Source organism: Lissotriton vulgaris, chromosome 1_1, assembly GCF_964263255.1.
Source record: "Lissotriton vulgaris chromosome 1_1, aLisVul1.2, whole genome shotgun sequence".
NCBI lineage: Eukaryota > Metazoa > Chordata > Amphibia > Caudata > Salamandridae > Lissotriton > Lissotriton vulgaris.
Genome location: NC_141685.1, coordinates 1,634,923,092 through 1,634,943,189, shown reverse-complemented (window position 1 = coordinate 1,634,943,189; position 20,098 = coordinate 1,634,923,092). Strand labels below are relative to the sequence as shown.

Here is a 20,098-nt window from a genome sequence, read left to right as displayed (position 1 = left end):
ACTATTGCAAGGCTACCATAGGACAGAATGGGAGGTTTTGTTTATAACATCGTATAAACATAACTGGCCCAGGGAATTTGGTAAGAAAATAAAATTTAGTATGCCTGAACTCAGAATCTAAAGATGCATCTTTTAGTGAAGGTGATTTTTACATTCTGCGTTTGAAAATACCACTATTAGAAAGTGGGTATTTTCTTGCTCAGTCAACCCATGTGTCTCTCCTAGAATGTGGATTGCCTGTCTGGGTTTTGGATGACAGAAGGTTGGGGGGCTGGAGGGGCTCCAGATAGTCTAGGTAGGTCAGGAAAGGACTGAATAGACCTGGGCTACGATGGGGGATGGGGGAGGAGATTTCCTTGCACCTCAAAAGGCCTGGTCTTCCTCTGACATATGCTGTCTCCACCTCCTGCCAGGAATTCACACCAGAGAAGGCCCAACTGGGTCTGGCCGGGCACAGACACCCTCTGCCTGGAAAATCAAAGGATTTTTGGACATAAATACTGGGTCCCAAACCCCTGAACTTTAAAACTCATCTGGATGAATACGACTGCCAAGAAGAAGAGCTGGAGAAGCTGTGAGGAGGAACTACCACTTTGCTGTTTGCTTTGCTGGGTTTACCTGCAGTGGCTGCTTCTGTCTTGGGCAGTGAAAGGCCTGGACTGGACTTTCTGCAACCTAATTTGTGAGTCTATCTAATGGCTGAAGGTAGAGCTTGCCCCCTGTTCATGAAATCTCAGGAACAGCAAAGACTTCAAGCTCTTCTGCCCACAGCACTGGGGACTGTGTATTTTGTGCTGCATCAGAGGAACAGCAACTTGACGACGTCTACGGCGCCGCTGCTGACTCCGTGTCCTGAAGGCACCGCAGAAGGTACCACTGCACCGCAACATTGGTCTCACCGACGACATCTGTTGACGCCACCACAGAGCAGCTGCTTGCACCGCGACCTGTGGGTACTGAACTCCGCACCGCCTCACTTCACATAGAGAGCACCACCGCAACGCCACCTTCGTCTCAGCAACGATGCCTGCTGATGCCGCCACCGAGCCGTTGCTCGAACCGCGACCTGTGGGCACTGCGCTCCGCACCGCCTTGCTCTCGAGGATGCCTTGGCCTCCCCGACACCGTCGCTCCATGTCGAAATCGATGCAGCTGCTTGCACAGTGGTTTTGAATTTATTTTGATAACTACAGACTTTATTGTGGATTTTTGTTGTTTTTGGTCTTGTTTTTTTTTTTTGTGTTCAATGGTTTTTTATTTGGAGCTGCAAGACATACAACAGTACAAAAGACCAGTTCGTGAACATACATACATTACTATAATGAAATCATAAAGAAAAAAGAAGTATAAACTTTGCTACTGGTTACGTAAATTGCATTCTGTAATACAGGCGAGACCAGATAAAAACATAAGACTAGAAACAAAAAACAAAGGGTCCACACATAATGTCTAATAAGCAGATGTAGACGAGTTGCGTCCAAAGTAACACGATGATTTGTTTAGCATGACCATTATCAATTGTCTTGTTTTAATTATATAAAAATATTGGATATTTTTTTTAACTGGTGCGTTGTTCTTTTGTAGTGCGTACACTGTATTACTGTGATTTATGTGCAAATCCTTTACACACTGCCTCTAAGATAAGCCTGACCGCTCGTGCCAAGCTACCAAAGGGGTGAGCAGGGATTATTTTAGGAGTGTAACTCCCTTATCCTGACTAGAGTGGAGATTTTTGCCTAGCTTCTGCCCTGCCCTTGCCCTTGCCCTAGCCTACCAGAAATCCCATTTCTAACAGTTGGCCATTCCAGAATTCAAACTTGTGACTTTGAGAACAGTGGATATTAGCATTAAACATATAACTCACTATACATTTCTCCTTCTGCACAGACTTAAGCAATAAGGTTTTCTCAATGGATGTGCTAACATGGGTGCCCTGTGTTCTGTCCTTGTAAATGTTAAGTAATTACAAGTTATCTGCTTGGTTATATTTTGAGGGGTATTTCCTTATATTTTAATTCCTTTCATTCCAGTGCCATATTTTTAAGGTTTGGTTAAGGATCACTCACTTGCATGCTACATATGCCCTTCATAGAACCAGTCTTAAGCAATGCACAAGTCAATGTGATTTCTCACATTTATTCTGTTTTCTGAAGGTTGCTTCTATCATGGAAGGGAGTACCAGAATAAGCAGACTTTCACAGACAGCAAGGATCCCTGCAGCCTCTGCACTTGTGACGTAAGTGTGTAGTGGAACACTGCAGAATACTTTCAGTGTGAATGGTTAAGAGCAAGAAACACAGTCTTAGACCCTAATGAATGTTTATTTATTCTGAAGGATTTATATAGCGCGAACAAGACTCTTACGAGTATCAGAGAGCTTTACAAGTCAAATGTAAGAAGAAAACACAAAGTAGAAAAACAAGAAATTGGTGTAACAGCAGCACATAGCTTATACATGTGTAAATCAACTAACTTGAAAGATCAAATGGCAGCTATTGACCACAGAGACATAGATAGGTATACTATACAGAAGAAATAGCAAAAATGGCCAAAGATCACGTGAATTGAGCCATGAGGATCACTTACACTTCTTTTTTGAAGGAGGCAGAGGATGGGTTTGTTCTTGTTTCAGTGGGCAAAGCGTTCCAAACCAGAGAAAGAACGCATATAGGTTTTTTTCTTGGCAAATCGTTGTGGTTTTAGAAGAAGTGTCTTGGCACTCCTGGAGGTACTGCTGCCAGCAGAGAGCTCCAGTTTCTGAGCTAGGTAGTGCAGGGAATTGTGGTGAATGGCCTTATGAGTTATACAAGCTATTTTAAGATGAATTCTGGCTTCAAATGGTAGCCAATTGAGGGCTCTGAGGTCAGGGTATATGTGAGAGTTTCTTTTTGAACCTGTGATGAGTCTCCCGGCCGAGTTGATAGTGGCTCTTAGTGGGGCTGTCGATGACCTTGGGGGGGCCGCATAAGGTTATCGCCCCATATTCCACTCTAGGTATTACTAGGGCTTGACCAGCTTGTTTGAAATCAGAGGCTGGCAGAACGGGTTTCACAGGGTCTTCAGGTGGAAGTTGGCTCCTTTTGTGGAATTGCTGATATGCTTCTGCATCTTTAAGCTGCTGTCAAGCTTAATCCCTAGTGATTTTCGCTGAATCAACGGTGAGCGGTTGACCTTTGAAAGCTGTTAGGTGCTTCAGCCAGTCTAGGATAGTGGGAGTTTTGTTAGGGGGGTGCGATTAGGAGGAATTCCGTTTTGAGGGAATTTAGTTTCAGATGATTTTCGGCCAGCCAAGTTTGGGTTTTTTGTAGAGTGGAGTTGATTGATTTGATGTCATCAAGTGAATGGATCTTGATGTATATTTGGGTGTTGTATGCATACATATGGAAGTGGATCTTAGCGAGGGTGAGAAGATTGGTAAGAGGTTCCATAAACAGGTTGAAAAGGGTCGGTGAAAGGGAGGTGCCTTGTGGAACTCCATGTGTTACTGGCATGGGATTGGACAAGGATTGGTTGACCTTGCGTCTTTGGGATCTGTTTTGAAGGAAGGAGGCGAACCAGTTAAATACTGTATCCGACAAATCCATTCTGTGTTTCAGGAGTTCAAGCAGGTTGTTGTGTTTGTCAGTGTCAAATGCTGACGATAGGTCGAGAAGGATAAGTAAGCAAGCTTCATTTTGGTCCAGAATTTTTAGAGCGTTGTCAATTACATGAGTCATGGCTGATTCGGGAACTATGACCTGCTCGGAAACCTGATTGAAATTGGTTAAGCAAGTTGAATTGATCAATGTGACTTTTCAGCTGCATGTTAACACATTTTTCCATGAGTTTGGCTAACGTAGGTATGTTAGAGACCGGCGAATAGTTATTTAGGTCCGAGGGGTCATCTGTGGTTTTCTTTAGGATCGGCATCACCTGACCAGTTTTTAGGATGTCTGGAATGATTCCTTGAAGGAGGGACACATTTATGATTTTGGTCCATAGAGGTAATAACAGGGGAATGAAGTCTTTTAAGTAGTTAGCCGGGAGTGGGTCTGTGAAATGGTTGGAGGGTTTCAAAGAGGTTAGTGTCTTTAGTATAGTTTCTTCACTGTAAGTGTTGAAGTGGGACCAAGTTGCGTTTTCTTTTAGTTTGAAATTAGGGAGAATGTTAGTTTGAGCACCAGCCAGTGCCTCAGATGAATTCTTATCCATGTCTGAGATGGATAAGAGGTCCTTGAGTAAATCTGATTTTATGGATTCTGTTTTAGAAGCAAAGAAGGAGGCAAATTCTTCACAATTGGGTAGATTATTAGGGATGGCGTTCGGTCTATTGGGTATGCTCGTGGTTTGAGTTTTAATAAGATCGAAAAGCTTTTTGGGTCAGTTCTTGGCTTGGTCAAGTTGCATCCCAAAGAAGTCAGTTTTAGACATTCTGATTTTTCTAAAATAGAAATTTCCGGAGAGTCTTAGGAGCTTAAGGTGGTCAGCTGAGGGAGCGGCTCTCCAATGCCTTCCAAGTAATCTGAGAGAGTGTCTGTCTTCATTTAGCCTCCCGTCATACCAGGGTTTTGAGTCTTTTGTGGAGACTCTTTTCAGTTGGAGCGGAGCAATATTATCAAGAAGGTTGTTCATGGAGTGGAAGTAGTGACATCGTTTAGGTCTTCTGGAGGGCATAGAGCGTTCAAGTTAGTTAATGATATAGGGATAGAGCCAATGTTTTTCAGGTTTATCTTCCAGATCTTAGATCTCAGGGGTTGTGTTGGGAGACGTTTAATATCTTCTAAGACTTGGAAAGAAAAAATGTGATGGCCAGACCAGTCGCAAGGGAGGATCGAGTCAAGCAGTTTGTCTTCCAAATTAGAAATTACTAGGTCGAGAATTGCACCTTTGTCGTGTGTAGGGCTGTTACATATTTGGTTGAGGTTAAGTTCAGCGAGGAAGGCTTTGGGGCTATTTACTCCAGGGTCGTTCTGGCCATCCAAATGGAGGTTGAAGTTTCCCAGGAATATTTGCTTATTCTGATGGCTGTTATTTGAGGCTAGAATATCCATGAATTGCTCTATGAATGTGAGGTTATCTCCAGGAGGGTGGTAGAAAGTGGGTAAAAAGCAGATTTGTTTGTTATTAGTGGCGATGTTTAAGCAGATGTATTCACAGGAAAGCAAGGCCGGGGCATTGGAGTTGGACACTGTTAGGCTGCTCTGATGTATGCAGGCTATCCCACCTCCTGGCCTGTCTGTTTTGTTGAGTCTGGTGATGTCATAATTGGGTGGTAATAAGATGTCCATGATGGGTATAGAAGTATCATTTAACCAAATTTCAGTCAGGATCAGAATGTCTGGTTCGTTAGTGAGTAGTAAGTCAGCTATCTCAGCTGCATGTGTGAGTGCATGAGTGCAGATCTGTAGTTAAGGAGAATACAATTTAGTTTATTTTGTTGGGTAGTGTGTTGGGTTTGATTGTGAGGGGGATTTTAGTGAGGGTTTTCTCAACTATGCCTCTGGAGTTGTGTCTGGAGGCTCTGTGTGTATTGATAGGGATAGATTGAATTTAGGATTCTGTAAGAAAGATAGCTGGATGACCAGTGTTCAGTGTAGGGGGAGGCAGCTTGCATGAGCAAAGGAGGGCCCCTACTTCTATAGTAGAAAGTGGGTTTACCGTCCTGCCGGGGCGGGATGAGGCATTAGGGTGCCGCACTGTACTCCAACGAGGAGACCCCTGAATCCTGGAGTTTGCAGGTAGATGTTGAGTGTGACTAGGGTTCTTGGATCGAGGGAAAGATCTGTATTCCTGTGTACTGCGAGAGATCTTGGGTTGTTGTAAGATCAGATCGTGAATGGTTCGGATGTCAGATTTGACTTGCTGAAGGGCTGATAATATCTGGTCGAATTTGGAGTCAGGCGTGAGAGTGTCCATATTGAAAAGATGAACTGAGGGGATAGGCAGAGTAATAGCAGCTTTGGGGTCATTTGAAGGGTAATCATGGCCCTTGATAAAAGATTGTGCTCTATCTGATTGTATGTCGATGGACGGGGTAGTGAGAAGGTCACGGAGGGGGGGTTTGAGCGACTGCTGAGTCAGAGTCTATGGGGGTAAAGGTAGAGTTGACGGGCTAATGGGAGGGCATGAGGGTTGTGGTGAGGGGGGAGGGAGGGGAAGGAATAGGTGTAGAGTGAGGTGGCAGAGAGATGGGTAAGTCGAGATGAGTGGTGGTAAAGGTGGGGATGAAGGGGTGGAGAGGGGTCAGCGAGACAGCTAAGTCAAGATCCGTGGGGGTAGAGGTGGGGTTGGTGGGCTGAAGGGAGGTGCTGTGAGAAATGGAGAGGGGGAGGGTGTGGGAGGGCGTGCTGGGTGGGGGGCGGAGAGAGGGTATTGCCGGGATCTATGGTGGTGAAGGTGAGTTTGAGGGGCTGAAAGGCGGAGTTGGGAGTAGTTGTGGGGGGCAGGGGAGGGGGCGGAGGTGTAGGGTGAGGTGACTGAGAGACGGCTAAGACATACTTAGAGGGGGTAAAGGTTGGGTAGACGTGCTGGAGGGAGGTGCTTGGAGGTATGGTGAGAGGGGAAGGTGGGGGAGGTGGTGCAGGAAGAGGAGAGAGAGAGAGTGTGTTGGTAGGGGTAAGGAGAGAGGCGGATATAAGGTGGGATGAGTTCTTTGGTTGAGAGTCGTTGAGGTCTAGAGTTTGTAATGGAGCAGATGGGGATAACTGGGAATCCTGAATTATGACTGGATGAGGGTGGGAGTTGAAAATTTCAGAGCGGTTGGATGGAGAGGACGGGTAGGTTAGCGAGACTCTCTCCAAGGTAAATGGATATATATGGTCTAGCATATTAAGGTTACGGTCTGAAGATTGTATGAGGATGATTCCATTGTGGTAGATGTTAACAGTGGCTGCAGCATTGAAGAATGTGGAGGGTAGGATAGATAGAGTGAATCTGTGCGCAGTTTTCTTCATGGAAGAAACCTTAAAGAGAGCGAGAGAGGCTTTTCTCCATTGCGCTCTTCTTTTCGTGAAGAAGATGATGTCGTTCTTGATGAGCCCTTTGTTCATAGAGAATATGGGTCATAGATAGGGGTTTCAGGATATGATTTTAAGAAGCAATGTTTGTAGCATTTTGCTGCTTTTTTGAGAGGTGTGGAGGGTAAGTGATGGATTAAGTGAAATTCCTGGTGCGCTCCATAGTGTGGGTAAAGACCAGATTCACAGAGGGTAAACAAAAGGAAGACTATCTTGCAAAGAGCTGCTCAATTAGGGGAAAAGAGTAATAGGGTTATGCATGAAGACAATCCAAAATGGCTGCTCTGTTAGCAGACTAGTGCAGGCAATGAAGTCCTCTGTCTATTTCCGTTAGAGGTTCTCAAGGAAAGTAATCCCTTTTCTATGTTTACCTTATTGTGCCCATTTTGTGTGTTATAGATGGATTTCCTCTCATGGAGTTCTAAGTTCAGTAGGTAGAGGTAGATCAGCTTATGAAAAGATAATTTGCCAGATTCCCGAAATAGGGTAAGCTTAGGAGTGAGACCAAAGTGTTTCTAAAAATGCCCAAACTGAAAGTATCTGCAGAGCTCCAACTATGCCTGCAGGGCTTTTAAAGGATGTACAGAGATCAGGAGGCTCAATGATCAATCATAGGACCTCCAAACAAAACTGAACAAGCTTCCCTCTATATACGAGAGAAGTCAGGGGGCCATTCAGGAAGCTGTTAAAAAGATAGTGAGGCTCATGCTAAGGAGATACGAGGGAGGGGGAGGGGTGGGAGGGGGATGCTGGACACTGGTACCTTAGTGATGTGCATTTCTATCACTTAGTTGCATAGTCTGAATCTGTATCAGATGTGGCTACAAGAAGGGTTGGGGCAGATTTCTACCTGGGCCTTTCCCTTTATATTATTGTGTGTCTGTGTCTCTATGGGAAGAGTAGAGATTGTATACGTTTGACTGGACTGATGCAGGATTCTAATTCTATACCTAGTTTTTGTGTAAGCAGTCTGCCCCCACTGACAGTTTTTATGAAAATTAATACTGCAACACATCTTTGTCCATCTTTGATTCCTTACAGTGCAGTTCACACTTCATCAGTTTTCTGAAAAGTTTGTTTTTGTATGTAGTTGCGTGAGTTATTTGTCTTGCTACATAAATGTGGATCTTTGTGTTTGCAGCATGATGTGTTTGGGCAAAATATTGAGTTTTTAATATTGTAGGACATAAATATTGTTAAAAAATATTGTTACTACCAAAATATTGCGGGATTGAATATCATTGGCAAGAATATTATTTTTTGTTATAAAATATAATTTTCAAAATGTTGTACACTTCAAGGCCAACCTAGATTTGCTGTCCAATTTTTCCAAATCTTTTATTATGACCCGTGGCCCCAAGTGCTCTCAAATTTCCAGCACTATGGTTGGTTCACACTTTTTATTAAGAACAGATACTTTTTCCTATCCGGACGTTACCTTTATCTCAGCAGACTCTTGAGCTCCCCATATTTCCCAAAATAGGGAAAAACTAGCTAGAGCAGCTGGTTCCTTGTTAATTCTCCATGCCCGCCAGGCGGATGGGCATTGGTTCCCATGCTACAAATATATGCCGCCCAATGTGCCGCAATAGCTTCTTATGGGATGGGTACCTGTGGCATACCTGACTGTCTGGTTTTGGAAAGGGAAGAGAACTAATTCTGCAGGAAAATCTTGGCTGCCCATATATTGACTTCACATTATACTTACCATAAAGAGTTGGGTCTCACTTATCTAAGCAACTATATTCATACTAGACTCCCCTGTTGTGGCTGCCTACTTCGCAGGCACAGAAAGTATGACTAACAAGAGACATTATAACTGACTGCTTAATCTGCGACAAGGGCTTATCAAGGTCAAAAAATCATTGGAAGAGATTGGTATTGGCCAAGCCCTTTCTGATACTACCTCATGTGCTATTCTAGATAAAAAGCACATGTTAGCACTATTTTTAGCCAAGTCACAAGAAAATAAGTTAAAGGTTGAATCCTTGAAGCCCACTTTAGTAAATTAGCTGAGCCTTAACACTGTGGCCGCCTCCACCAGTTATTTGTGGAAGTGCATAGGGAACTGGGAGCGCTTTCTCTTATTCAGTTTTTGAACAGACACAATTACATTTGTACTGTGTTGTACCCTTGGGTACCAACATAATTTTGAGGAGAGAATAAGCCCTTGTAATGGGACCTCCAATCAATCTAGGCTGCACTTTCTGTTTCGATGTATTCAAAAAACTTTTTAGTTCAGTCCATTTTAAGAAATCAAGAAACTTTAGGCACTGTACCGCAGCCTATCATTTTCTTAGGCTGCTGCTGGATGAAGAGAAGCATACCTGCACAAGTTTATTTCTCTTTGCAGCCATTTCCTCATGGGGTACAATGCCTTTTTGACAAACTGATTTTATTTTTATTATTGTGTCTGTGGTTATTGTCCTGTGGGCTTTTTGGTCTCTGTAACTGGCTGGATAACTGATTTAGCATTTTAGCCCCTTTTCTGATTGGAATATATTCTTTGCATCATTGCATGTCCTGCATTTCAGCATGTTAAATGAGCTTTTTGCAAATATAGTATTGTAATCATTTTATGCACACTTTTGTGGTTGTTCTGCAACCGAATAAAGTTATATTGAATTGAATCATTTTCAGTAATATTGTTGTTTTTAATGTAATTTTCTTTACCATAGTTGGAAAAAAAATTGTGATTAATTTAATATGTTTTAGTTAATATATAAATTTTAAGTGTTAGTATTTTAGTATAATTGTTATTATTATTTTTTAAATATACTTTGTAATTTCCAGGATTTTAGTAATTCAAGTTTTAAATGTAATTAGTTACTTATAGTCTAGTTTTGGGGTTTTGGGTTTGTAGGGGAATAGTGTAGGTAGTTAATTAAATTAGAACTAATTTAATTTTATTGGTTATTCACTTTTTGTCGTACATTAGTTATTTAATTGCTTTTTAATGATGTAAATGGTTTAATTTTTATATTTTTGAGTTTAATTTGTTAATTTTTACTTTTTATTATTAGTAGTTGTAAGTTACATTTTAGTAACATGTTGTTGGGTTTGTAAGGGAATAAGGTGGAAAGTAAATTAAAATAAAATGTATTTACATTTAATATTACTTATTTTGATGTCAAATAAATGCTAATTTAATATTAATTATGTAACCACCTTAAATATTTAATTGTTTAACTGTTAGTTTGTGTAGTGTTTTATTTATGTGAATGTGTAGTTTCATTTTTATATGTTCATGACTTATAATATGGTAATATCTTTTAACATTGTGTTATTTTTTGTGGTTGGAATTAAAGTTACAGTTTTTTTATATTTTATTTATATGTAATTAATTGCTGATTATTTGTGTAATTTTAAAATTAAACTTTTGCTAATCATTTGTTTTTCTTGAATTCTTAAATAATGTATTGTTAAAAGTTTTTGAAATTTTATTTGTTGAATGATTTTTGTTTTTATATTATATATTTTTTAAAGTATTAATTTGAATTAAGTAATGTGCTACTTATCTTATAATGTTGTTTTATTTGTTTTTAGACAAGTGGATGTTATAGGTAATTTTAGTTTACATTTATTACATTTTTCTTTTGTATTTTTAAAACAATTGGTATTTTCTTAAATAATATCTTATTTAATTTTTCTATATATTAAAATGTAATATTTATTTTGTTAGGTATTTAAATATTTTTAGTTGATGATTAGAGCTTGTATCCTCATAGGCAATTCCTTCAAAGTCAAACACTTTATCTAACGCCGCTTAGACTGGAGTGAAAGTAGTAAATCTAACTTTTGCGTAGTACAACACTTTTCCCTACTTTTACTGCAGTGGGAAGAATAAATCACATTCCTCAGAAGTCCAACACTTTCCCTACTGTTACTTAGATAGGAGTGAGAAGAGTAAACCTAACCCCTTTTGAATTCAACAATTTACTGTACTGTTGCTTAAAACTTAGTAGGAATAGTAAATATACCCCTTCTGAAGTCCAACACTTTCCCTACTGTTAGTGAAACTGTATTTTTATATTATTATTTATTTTTAATATTGTTCGTTTTTAATAAGTTTTAAAGATGAATTATAATATTTTTAGTAAAATGTGTTTTTGGAGTAGTTTAACATTTTACTATTAGCACATTAGTCAAATTAATTATTACATTTTGTGATAGAACTGTTTTACATTCATTTGATTAACTGTTCATATTATTTATGTGTTATGATGTTTCTTTAATTGTGTATATATTATGTATGTATATATTGATATATATACACATATTTTATTTATTTTTTGATCGCTATATTTAATCTAAACTTTTAAATAGCATTGCTTTTATGTGTTTATGCAAATATTTGCATCGGTTTACAATATTTATTTTTTGGAACTCATAATATTTTAAATTACATTTATTTTGAAAAATTGTACATTTGTATTTCTTCTTTTTCAAGTTGTATTAGAGTTTAGAGTAGATGTCTTTGATACACACACAAACACACACACACTCACACATGCACACACACATAAATATATTTTACGTGTGTCCGTGTTCATATCTATCTATCTATCCGTCTATCTGTCTATCTGTCTGTCTGTCTGTCTAGCTATCTATCTATCAGGCTATCTGGCTATCTGTCTATCTATCTGTCTATCTAGCTATCTACCTCTCTGTCTGTCTGTCTGTCTATCTAGCTATCGTGTCTATCTAGCTATCTGTCTGACTGTCTATCTGTCTGTCTATCTGTCTATCTAGCTATCTAGCCATCTGTCTATCTAGATATCTGGCTCTCTGTCTATTTAGCTATCTGTATATCTAGCTATCTAGCTATCTGTCTAGCTATCTGTCTATCTACCTCTCTGTCTGTCTGTCTATCTAGCTATCTACCTCTCTGTCTGTCTATCTGTCTGTCTGTCTGTCTATCTGTCTATCTAGCTATCTGTCTATCTAGCTATCTACCTCTCTGTCTGTCTGTCTGTCTGTCTGTCTATCTAGCTATCTGTCTATCTAGCTATCTGTTTATCTCGCTATCTACCCCTCTGTCTGTCTGTCTGTCTGTCTGTCTATTTAGCTATCTGTCTATCTAGCTATCTACCTCTCTATCTGTCTGTCTGTCTGTCTGTCTATCTAGCTATCTGTCGATCTAGCTATCTACCTCTCTATCTGTCTGTCTGTCTGTCTATCTAGCTATCTACCTCTTTGTCTGTCTATCTAGCTATCTAAAGGAACAATTAGTGAAAACTATTTATTGTACATTATATTATTTATATACTATATATATTTTAAATGTATGAATTTAAGAGACTGGTGTCACAGGAGTATTACGTAGCTTCCTGCTGGAAGCAAATTATATATATAACTTCTCTCTTGCAGCTCCATGGTAGCATTTCATTTTAGAATGTGAATTTCATGTGGAAAGTTTGTAATGTAAATTTACAGGTGTCTCTTATTGACAACTAAGGGTAACTCTTACTTCTGTAATGTTGCACGTTGCACTCACTTAACCAAGCTGAGTGGCCCTCATTTTAAATTAAATATGTCATTTAGCTTTTACCTGGTTCAGTAGATAAATATTTTGTATCAGTTATCAGTCACTATATATTTAATGTGCAGGTTTTCAAGAAAAGGTCATGTAATATTATTGGGGGAATGCACAAGAAGGTCACAAGGACTCTCATGGCACTTTGTTTGGATTTATGCGTTGTCAGTGAGTGTGTAAGACCACCTTCTTTATACCTATACATTTGGTCAAATGTTACCACAGTGTAAATGTCACTGCAATGTAAATATATTCCTGAACTTGTGGCAAACTGTTCGCCGCATCTACCTTGGGCAGTCACTCTTGCTTCCCAAGTGAGCCTAATTCGAGATCTTCCTAGACGATGTCATGAGCTAGGTAGTGACCTGCATGTTGACTGAGTCTTAATTTTTCTGCTTGATATCATCAGCTAAATGGCCACACTAGAGTAAGATTTCTCTTAAGAAAATATAGCCTGTGACTGTCTTATTTTTAAACTCCCACCAGACACTAATCTTGCATTCTGGTAGCCACTGTGACCTGCCACTTTAGGACTTCTCTGCCTAGCTGGCATCAGATGGTTGAAATGTCATATTTTGCAGCAATTACATCAACCAGTCTCTGACATGTAGGTTAAATGTTTGTAAGATGTACAAACCTCCTCTTGTGTGCCCTGTCTCCAAGGGGAGGGGATCTTTGAAGAATGACTTGAAGAGCAGAACATAAAAATCCCTCTGACCATTACCAAGTATCTCTAGTTTAATTTCTCTTTTCTAGAGGGGCTCAGTCTTCTGCAGCTTGGTCACCTGTCCTCAAGTGTACTGCAGAAATCCTATCCGAAGGCCGGGGGAATGCTGCCCCAGGTAAGCATTTGCATTCTCTCGATATTCTGATTTAGAGCTCGCTGTCTCCAGCAAACGTTTCTAGCAGTGCTCTGTTGGTGGTGATTAAGGCACTGTGGGGAAGAAGGCTACAAAGCAAATGTTCCCTCTGCCTCATGAGCCTTTCTCCCTCTTCTCTGGTTTATGCTGTTTTAGGTGCATTCACATGTGTTTTTACTTCCTCTTTGTCCTTAATATGTTTACAGTCTCCTCTCTTGTGCAAGATTGCTTATTGAGAAGCACTTATAAGAGAAAAGTGACTGGGCTTGAGGAAGCAGATTCATGGGTTACTGCTTTTCAGCACAGCACTGGGGCCTTTTGGGAGTATACTGCTTTTGTAGATTGGAAAAGCTCCCTGACAAAATCTTGATTGTAGCTCTCCTACCAGAGGCAGTTCCTTTGCTTGGCAGCCAGGACCACACCCCTGTGCCTTCACCAGTTTGTGAAGTGTTCCTCCTAACTTTGGAGTAGTGTGGATACATGGCAGTCATTCTTATTTAGAGCAACCACCATTCTCCAAAGTAGCTGATGTGATCAAATCCCTATCCTGAATATTGGGAATTAAGGCCTGATTAGAATGGCGGACTAACTCACGTCCACCCGCCACCCTAACAGAGATGGGGACCACCCGACATACTTTTGGGGGTCCCACAGGCAAAATTACAATGCAGCCTCCACGGTGTCTGTCGCATTGCACAGGCTGTCCATTGCAGCGGGTGCTGCTGGCTGCAGCACCTGCCGCAATGGAAAACAGGGATGTGTAACACATTCCTGTACTATGTGACAGGCACCACGCGGTGCCTGTCACTTGGTACGGGGATCTGTTGGGCCAACACCCAAAGAAAAGGGCCCGAGGTGAAGGGGGGCCCACTACTGGCCCACAATATCCATCCCCACCCTCCTTTCCATGGCAGGTGAACCGTCATGGAAAGGATGGCGGGGAGGGACCCTCCTAATCCCTCCAGCTCTGCCTGGTAGGCACCACAACCATTGTAGGGAATGGGAGGCCCTCCGTGGCACCGGTGGGCTCAAGGAGCCCGTGGATGTAGGGTGGTCAGGCTTTCCGCCCTCCTGCACACCGCCCGCCATCAAGATCTGGTGGGCGGAAAAGCTGCTTCCCTGCCATCCAAATCAGCCCTAAAATAAGAAATTAATTTTAAATAATTATTAATAACCCAGAACTAATAACATAAAATGTTCCAGCACATTCAGTCACCAAATTAAATCTTTTTGAAATATTTAAAACGTGGAAAATATATTTTATTATTTAAGTAATATTTTTAAACAAAATGCTAAAAACCCACCCATACTAGCTTATTAATATGAATTACTATTTGCTAAATGTAACTCATTTATTTGCTTTTAATGTAATTATTTTTAAAGCAACATTTTTTTTTAAATAAGTGGTTAGTTTTTTTAAACATAAATGTCTAATATAACTTTTTAATTAAAACATAAATTATGTATATATTTAATATTCAAGTCAAAATAATTAAATTAATTCAACATTATTTTCTACAGGGTTTTATTTGAAATCCCTTGAATCATTATTTTATATGGGAGAGTGTTTCAGTAACTGGGAGTGGCCATGTCTGATGCCGGTTTTAATCCAAGCTTGGGCCGGAATCCATTTAGGACTCTTTTACGGTCTTTAGAGCTGCAGTTAGTTGAAAAGTGTAGTTTTTTAAACAGAAGTGGGCTTACTGTTTTCTCAGTTAATGTTTGCATTAGCATGTCCCTCCCTAATCTCCCCTGTAATCCCTACCTAAACTCTCACTTACTACTCTCTACACCCTTCCTATTTTGGAGTAAGAATTCCCCATTTTCCAACCCCTTCTTTAATCCATGCCCACATTTAATACAAAAGCACTTATGTTTGCAGAGATCTTCACCTTGATGGAGGGCTTTGCATAGTAAAGATAAGAAAGCCAGAGGTAGAGATCTTCACCCATAGGTTATTAAAGAGCGTTTTGAAGTACTTGAGTAGTATTATTATTATACTGTGAATAGGCCCCTATGTGTCCGCTAATGTCCACTAATGTACAGTGAAGAAGTTCTCCGTAGATGCGTCAAGTAATGCCCAGTGACAGAGTTGTAATGTAGGTGCAGGTGGCTCACTATATTGCATTTGATATTTTGCCTTCTAAAAATATTGCATCCACTACGTCGACTGCCACTACACTGTCAAAGTAAGTAGATGTGGACTTAGGAATATTAAATATATAGTTGCCTTGTCATTCTATTGTAGGTGAAGTAGAGGTTAAGATATTTTTGTAGGACGATATTGCAGACCTCGATACTGTGACACACATTTCTGTTAAAAGAGCTGCCCATGTCCTGTTACTAGTAATTCACAGTGAAGTAGCTCCCTAGCACATTTGTGTCCTGTAACATGCAGTATATATCTCTGGCAGTGCACAGTAATGGAGATGTTTATAGATGCTTCAGTCAATGATGTGTCAATCGTAAGATGCCATGCACAGGTTTGTCTGGTAGCTGAGATGTCTATTGCATGTGTATGGTAACACATAATGATGAAGCTGTCCTTCATAAGTGTGTCTGACTAAAAAAAGGTAGATGTGTATTGTATGTGTCTCTGTCAAGGCACAGTAATGGAGGAGCCTTTGGTATGCCTCTGGTAATACACAATTTCATTTGCCCCTTTTGTCATCTTAGAATGACTTTGTTTTTTTCTCTATGTCTGTAGATGTGAGGAATGCGAGTATGACTCCCAGGTCTATGCTGATGGGGCTGTGTTCATCTCCTCACGAGATCCCTGCCTGAACTGTCGCTGCTTGGTAAGTATACAGCCTGTGATGGAAATCAACTAGGTTTTTATTGCGTTTCTGTAACATAACAGTCTCTCCTGCTCTTCTTCTTGTTGCTATTTTGCCTGTGCAGTAAGCGTGTGTTTATTCCTCATTTCACAGGCTGGTGAGGTCTCTTGTGACCGTATGGATCGCAGCTGCTCTCCTCCGCAGTGCAGCCACCCAGGAAAAATAAATGGGCAGTGCTGCTCTTCCTGTGAAAGTAAGGATGAGGTATCCTTGAATGATTTGCAATGTTGTGCTTCATGAGTATCCTCTTCTCTTTACTCTGATCAAGAATAGTAATATCCGCAACAATATACTAAGTGGTCTGATCATTTTTACTAATTGTACAATTAGTCAGTTACTTCAAAGCACATGGAAAGCAGGGGGAAATGAGGGAAGGAAATTTGGCAGTACAAATAAAAGACTTAGGGTCTGATTTAGAGTTTGGTGAACAGAGTATTGTGTTGCAAACTGCAGAGTACCAAGTGCACATAGGAGCAGTTGCTGGAAAGGTTTCTGGGTCCAGTCTTGCAACTAGGGGGGATTCAAAAGGTGAGGAATCTGCAGATATATAGAGTATCTGCCAGAAAACGTTTTACCAAGGGTAACTTAATCTGGACAATGCATAGACAGCTTTAATGTTATGTATCTAGCATTGTGTTTCCTCTGTGGAAAGAAAGTCCTCTGTTGCTCCTTCTTTTGTCGCTGCTTTCATAGCAAGCCACACCTTTTTGAAAGTGGTGGAAGGTCTTGTCTGCATTAAAACAATACTGGTTCTCTTATTTGCCAAGCATGCCCTTTGACTTCTGAGATGCTGGTGGTCCAGCTTGACATTAGAAATGGACAAGCAGCTGCCACAGCCCAAGATGCCAGGTAAACCAAGGTGAATAAGGTGAACCAATTGAGCTCAGTAAAGCCACCACAACAGAGAAGTTACAAAGCTGAAAATGAGGGTATGTGGGCAAAGTGGGATGGGAATTGGGGTTGCTTGCCCTGTATGTTACCATCATAAACATGAGGCAAACGTCTGCTGCTTACGTTTCAGATGTTTGAGCCTCTCCATTCAAAATACACTGCATAATTTCCACAGCCTGGAGCACAGAGGCTCAGAGTCTGAGGAACACACACAACCTCCATTTAAGGGAACACGCACCGGGGGACTGCAAAAGTACATACACTACTTCAGCAGAATGGAGGACCTTTTGTAATTCTTGGTGTTGCAGGGGGACATGTCCACCCCCGAGCCGAGTTATACTTTGTCTCGAATGTCTGCTTTCTTTACAGTGCTGTAGCTATGTCCCCAACTATACCTTCTAAATAATCTATGATTTATTAAGATTCCCTGAGTGAGTGGAGGGAGAGGTCTGTAGTGCTTCCTGGAACAGTGGACACCGACCATCCAGTAACCAACTGGTCTTTCAATGTTCTTTGCAATAGAGAAGGTGCATAGGGCTCTAGCACCCTTGTCCCTGTTTAACTATCACTAAAAAAGACTCTATTCTACCAATGGTGAGAAGCAGAGCAGATCCACAACATGAAGCGCACATTCCTAGACTATACTCAGAAGGTTCAAAAACTCATAAAACAATATGTGCTGGTAAAACGTAAACTCACAGCCATGAACTTGAAAAATATGCTCTTCCCTGCCAAACTGAGGGTCAGACACAATGGGAAATCCCATTTGTTTGCGTCTCCTGATGAGGTGTGGGAATAGCTTTACACCGACAATAGAACTGAAGCAGTATCAATGTCAGGCAGGGCAAGAACACCACGCAAAGACAATCACCCCAGCTGGATGTCCTTCACAGGAAGAAGCGTGCCATGTAGATCACCAAGGAGTGGGGAATGACTTGTAGTTCGAAATGGGACAGTGGATGTTGACAATCAAACCAATGACAGAGCAGGGGAAGCCAGTTCAGTCCGAAATCCAAAGAAAAGCATGGCCGCTTTAATGAAGAAACTTCAAGATTGACCAAGAAGGAGCAGGCTACCACAGTATAGAACATGAACTTAGAAACAGTCTGCTAGTGGGCAAGGAGAAACACTATGTGGTCCCAAATGCTGAACGATAAGTAGAAATGTAGCAAACTGAGTGACCGTGGCGGTGGAAGGGAAAAGAGGGAAGAAAATCTAAAGATGTAAAAGAGAAAAAAAGAGGTGATGCGCCAGGGGTGCTCAGCACTGAGAATTAGAGGTACCAACGTTGGTGTTGAGCCTCCACCCTCCCCAAGCACAAGACAAAGCAAGGAACAGCATTAAAAGACAACCCCTAGTTCAAGTGGTTGGGGTTTTAGCATGGAGCAGTCGGGCGCTCAGTTCTTTGGGGACTCGTTTGCATGGCCCTTGGCATGCATGCTTCTAGAGAACCTGGGACCCCCAGGCATACTGCTCTATATAGCATTGGATTGACATACTTGCAGTATGAGATAATGACCATAAAGAGTTTTTACGTGGTAAAAGAGCCATTGTTGTGGAGCAAAATGGGGTGACTCCAGTTGGTTCTTTTTCAAAGTGATTACCTGGGGCGACAGGGGAATGGAGAGCGATATCATACACAGGATCCCATGGAGAGGCAGTATATTAACATGCATATCATAACACAATAAACCTGGGTGTGTATCCAGTGTCCTTTGTCCCCAAGGAGCCCCCTTCTATGTAAAGGGGGCTCCTTGGGAGGGAAGTACACTGGATACACACCCAGGAAAGTTGCCAGACAGACCGCTGTCTGTACACTCATATACTGACTCGCAAATGGCAGAGAACATGAACCAGTAAAAATAGGTGCATGCAAGTTATTGGGCTTTAATGCCTTTATGAAAAAATACAGGGCAAACACCTATCTTTGTCGTCGTAACATAGGAAACGCTTCCCTCCAGGAGACACATCTGACAGGTGTGGAGGCAAACAAATTGGGGCAAATATGGACGGCTGTATGTTTTCCACATATTCTACATATGATAGAGGGGTGTCGAGTTGGGTGGCATTGGAGTTACTTTTCAGGATAGACATTTGCAGGTTAATGTAAAGGCAATATATATAGTGGTGTATGGTCTTTTAGATGGGGTAGAAATATGCCTTATGCACTCTTACACCTCAAACACTGATGATAGGGTCTCCTTCGGGATGTTACTTGACATGATACTCCCTTACATTGATCTACTATTATTGTGAACAGGGGGCTTCAATAGTATATTGGACAACAACATGGACAGGTAGCTTCCTACGCGTCACACAATACCAACTATGATAAATGCCCTGGTGGAGGTAATGGACAGAGTAGGATGCATTGGAGAAACATGCAACCAACACCGAGACAATTCTCATGTCAGTCAGTGACACATGGCACATACAGGAGGCTGGACCACATTCTGGTATCAGAAGACTTTGCAACACAAGTATAGAAGGTACAGTATTTAAATCAGCTGCTCTCAGAACATTCCCCACGGAAGATAGAATATGATGGAGGTCAGCGATGACTCAAGCTATGCTCCAGAGACTAAATTCAAAAGCTTTACAAGATGCAGCCTCCGGGTAGACATACAGTAACATTAGACACCTGTCTTGAAAATAACTTGGGAACATCAGACACCAGAGTGGAAGAATAGGAGGCCTTGAAATCAGTGGTAAGAGGGGAATGTATGAGTAAAATCTATGATACATAACAGCAACTGCAGTACAACCTATGGTCCAACAGGAAGGGGTAATTGCAAGGTGCAGGCGCTGGAAGTTAGTGACCCAGAGCCAGTAGAGAATGTACTAGAAGTTAGGTGAGGCATGGAGAGGAGGTGGTAGCCACTTGACAGGTTTACCTCCACAGAGTACCCACAAAAACTTCCTAAAGACGCAGATAAATAAGGGAAGTTTTGGCCAGGTTGATAAAAAGAGAAAGGCCCT

General features: G+C 41.1%; 1 protein-coding gene across 1 annotated transcript in view; it reads left to right on the top strand.

The window, feature by feature from the left end:
• The window catches only part of KCP (kielin cysteine rich BMP regulator), a 694,272-nt gene that overhangs the window by 351,613 nt on the left and 322,561 nt on the right, over nucleotides 1-20,098 (top strand). Inside the window, exons 22-25 of the mRNA XM_086918865.1 lie at nucleotides 2,154-2,236; nucleotides 13,288-13,373; nucleotides 16,099-16,189; nucleotides 16,322-16,421. Coding sequence (XP_086774991.1) covers nucleotides 2,154-2,236; nucleotides 13,288-13,373; nucleotides 16,099-16,189; nucleotides 16,322-16,421 — 360 coding nt within the window. The remainder of the gene's footprint in view (nucleotides 1-2,153; nucleotides 2,237-13,287; nucleotides 13,374-16,098; nucleotides 16,190-16,321; nucleotides 16,422-20,098) is intronic.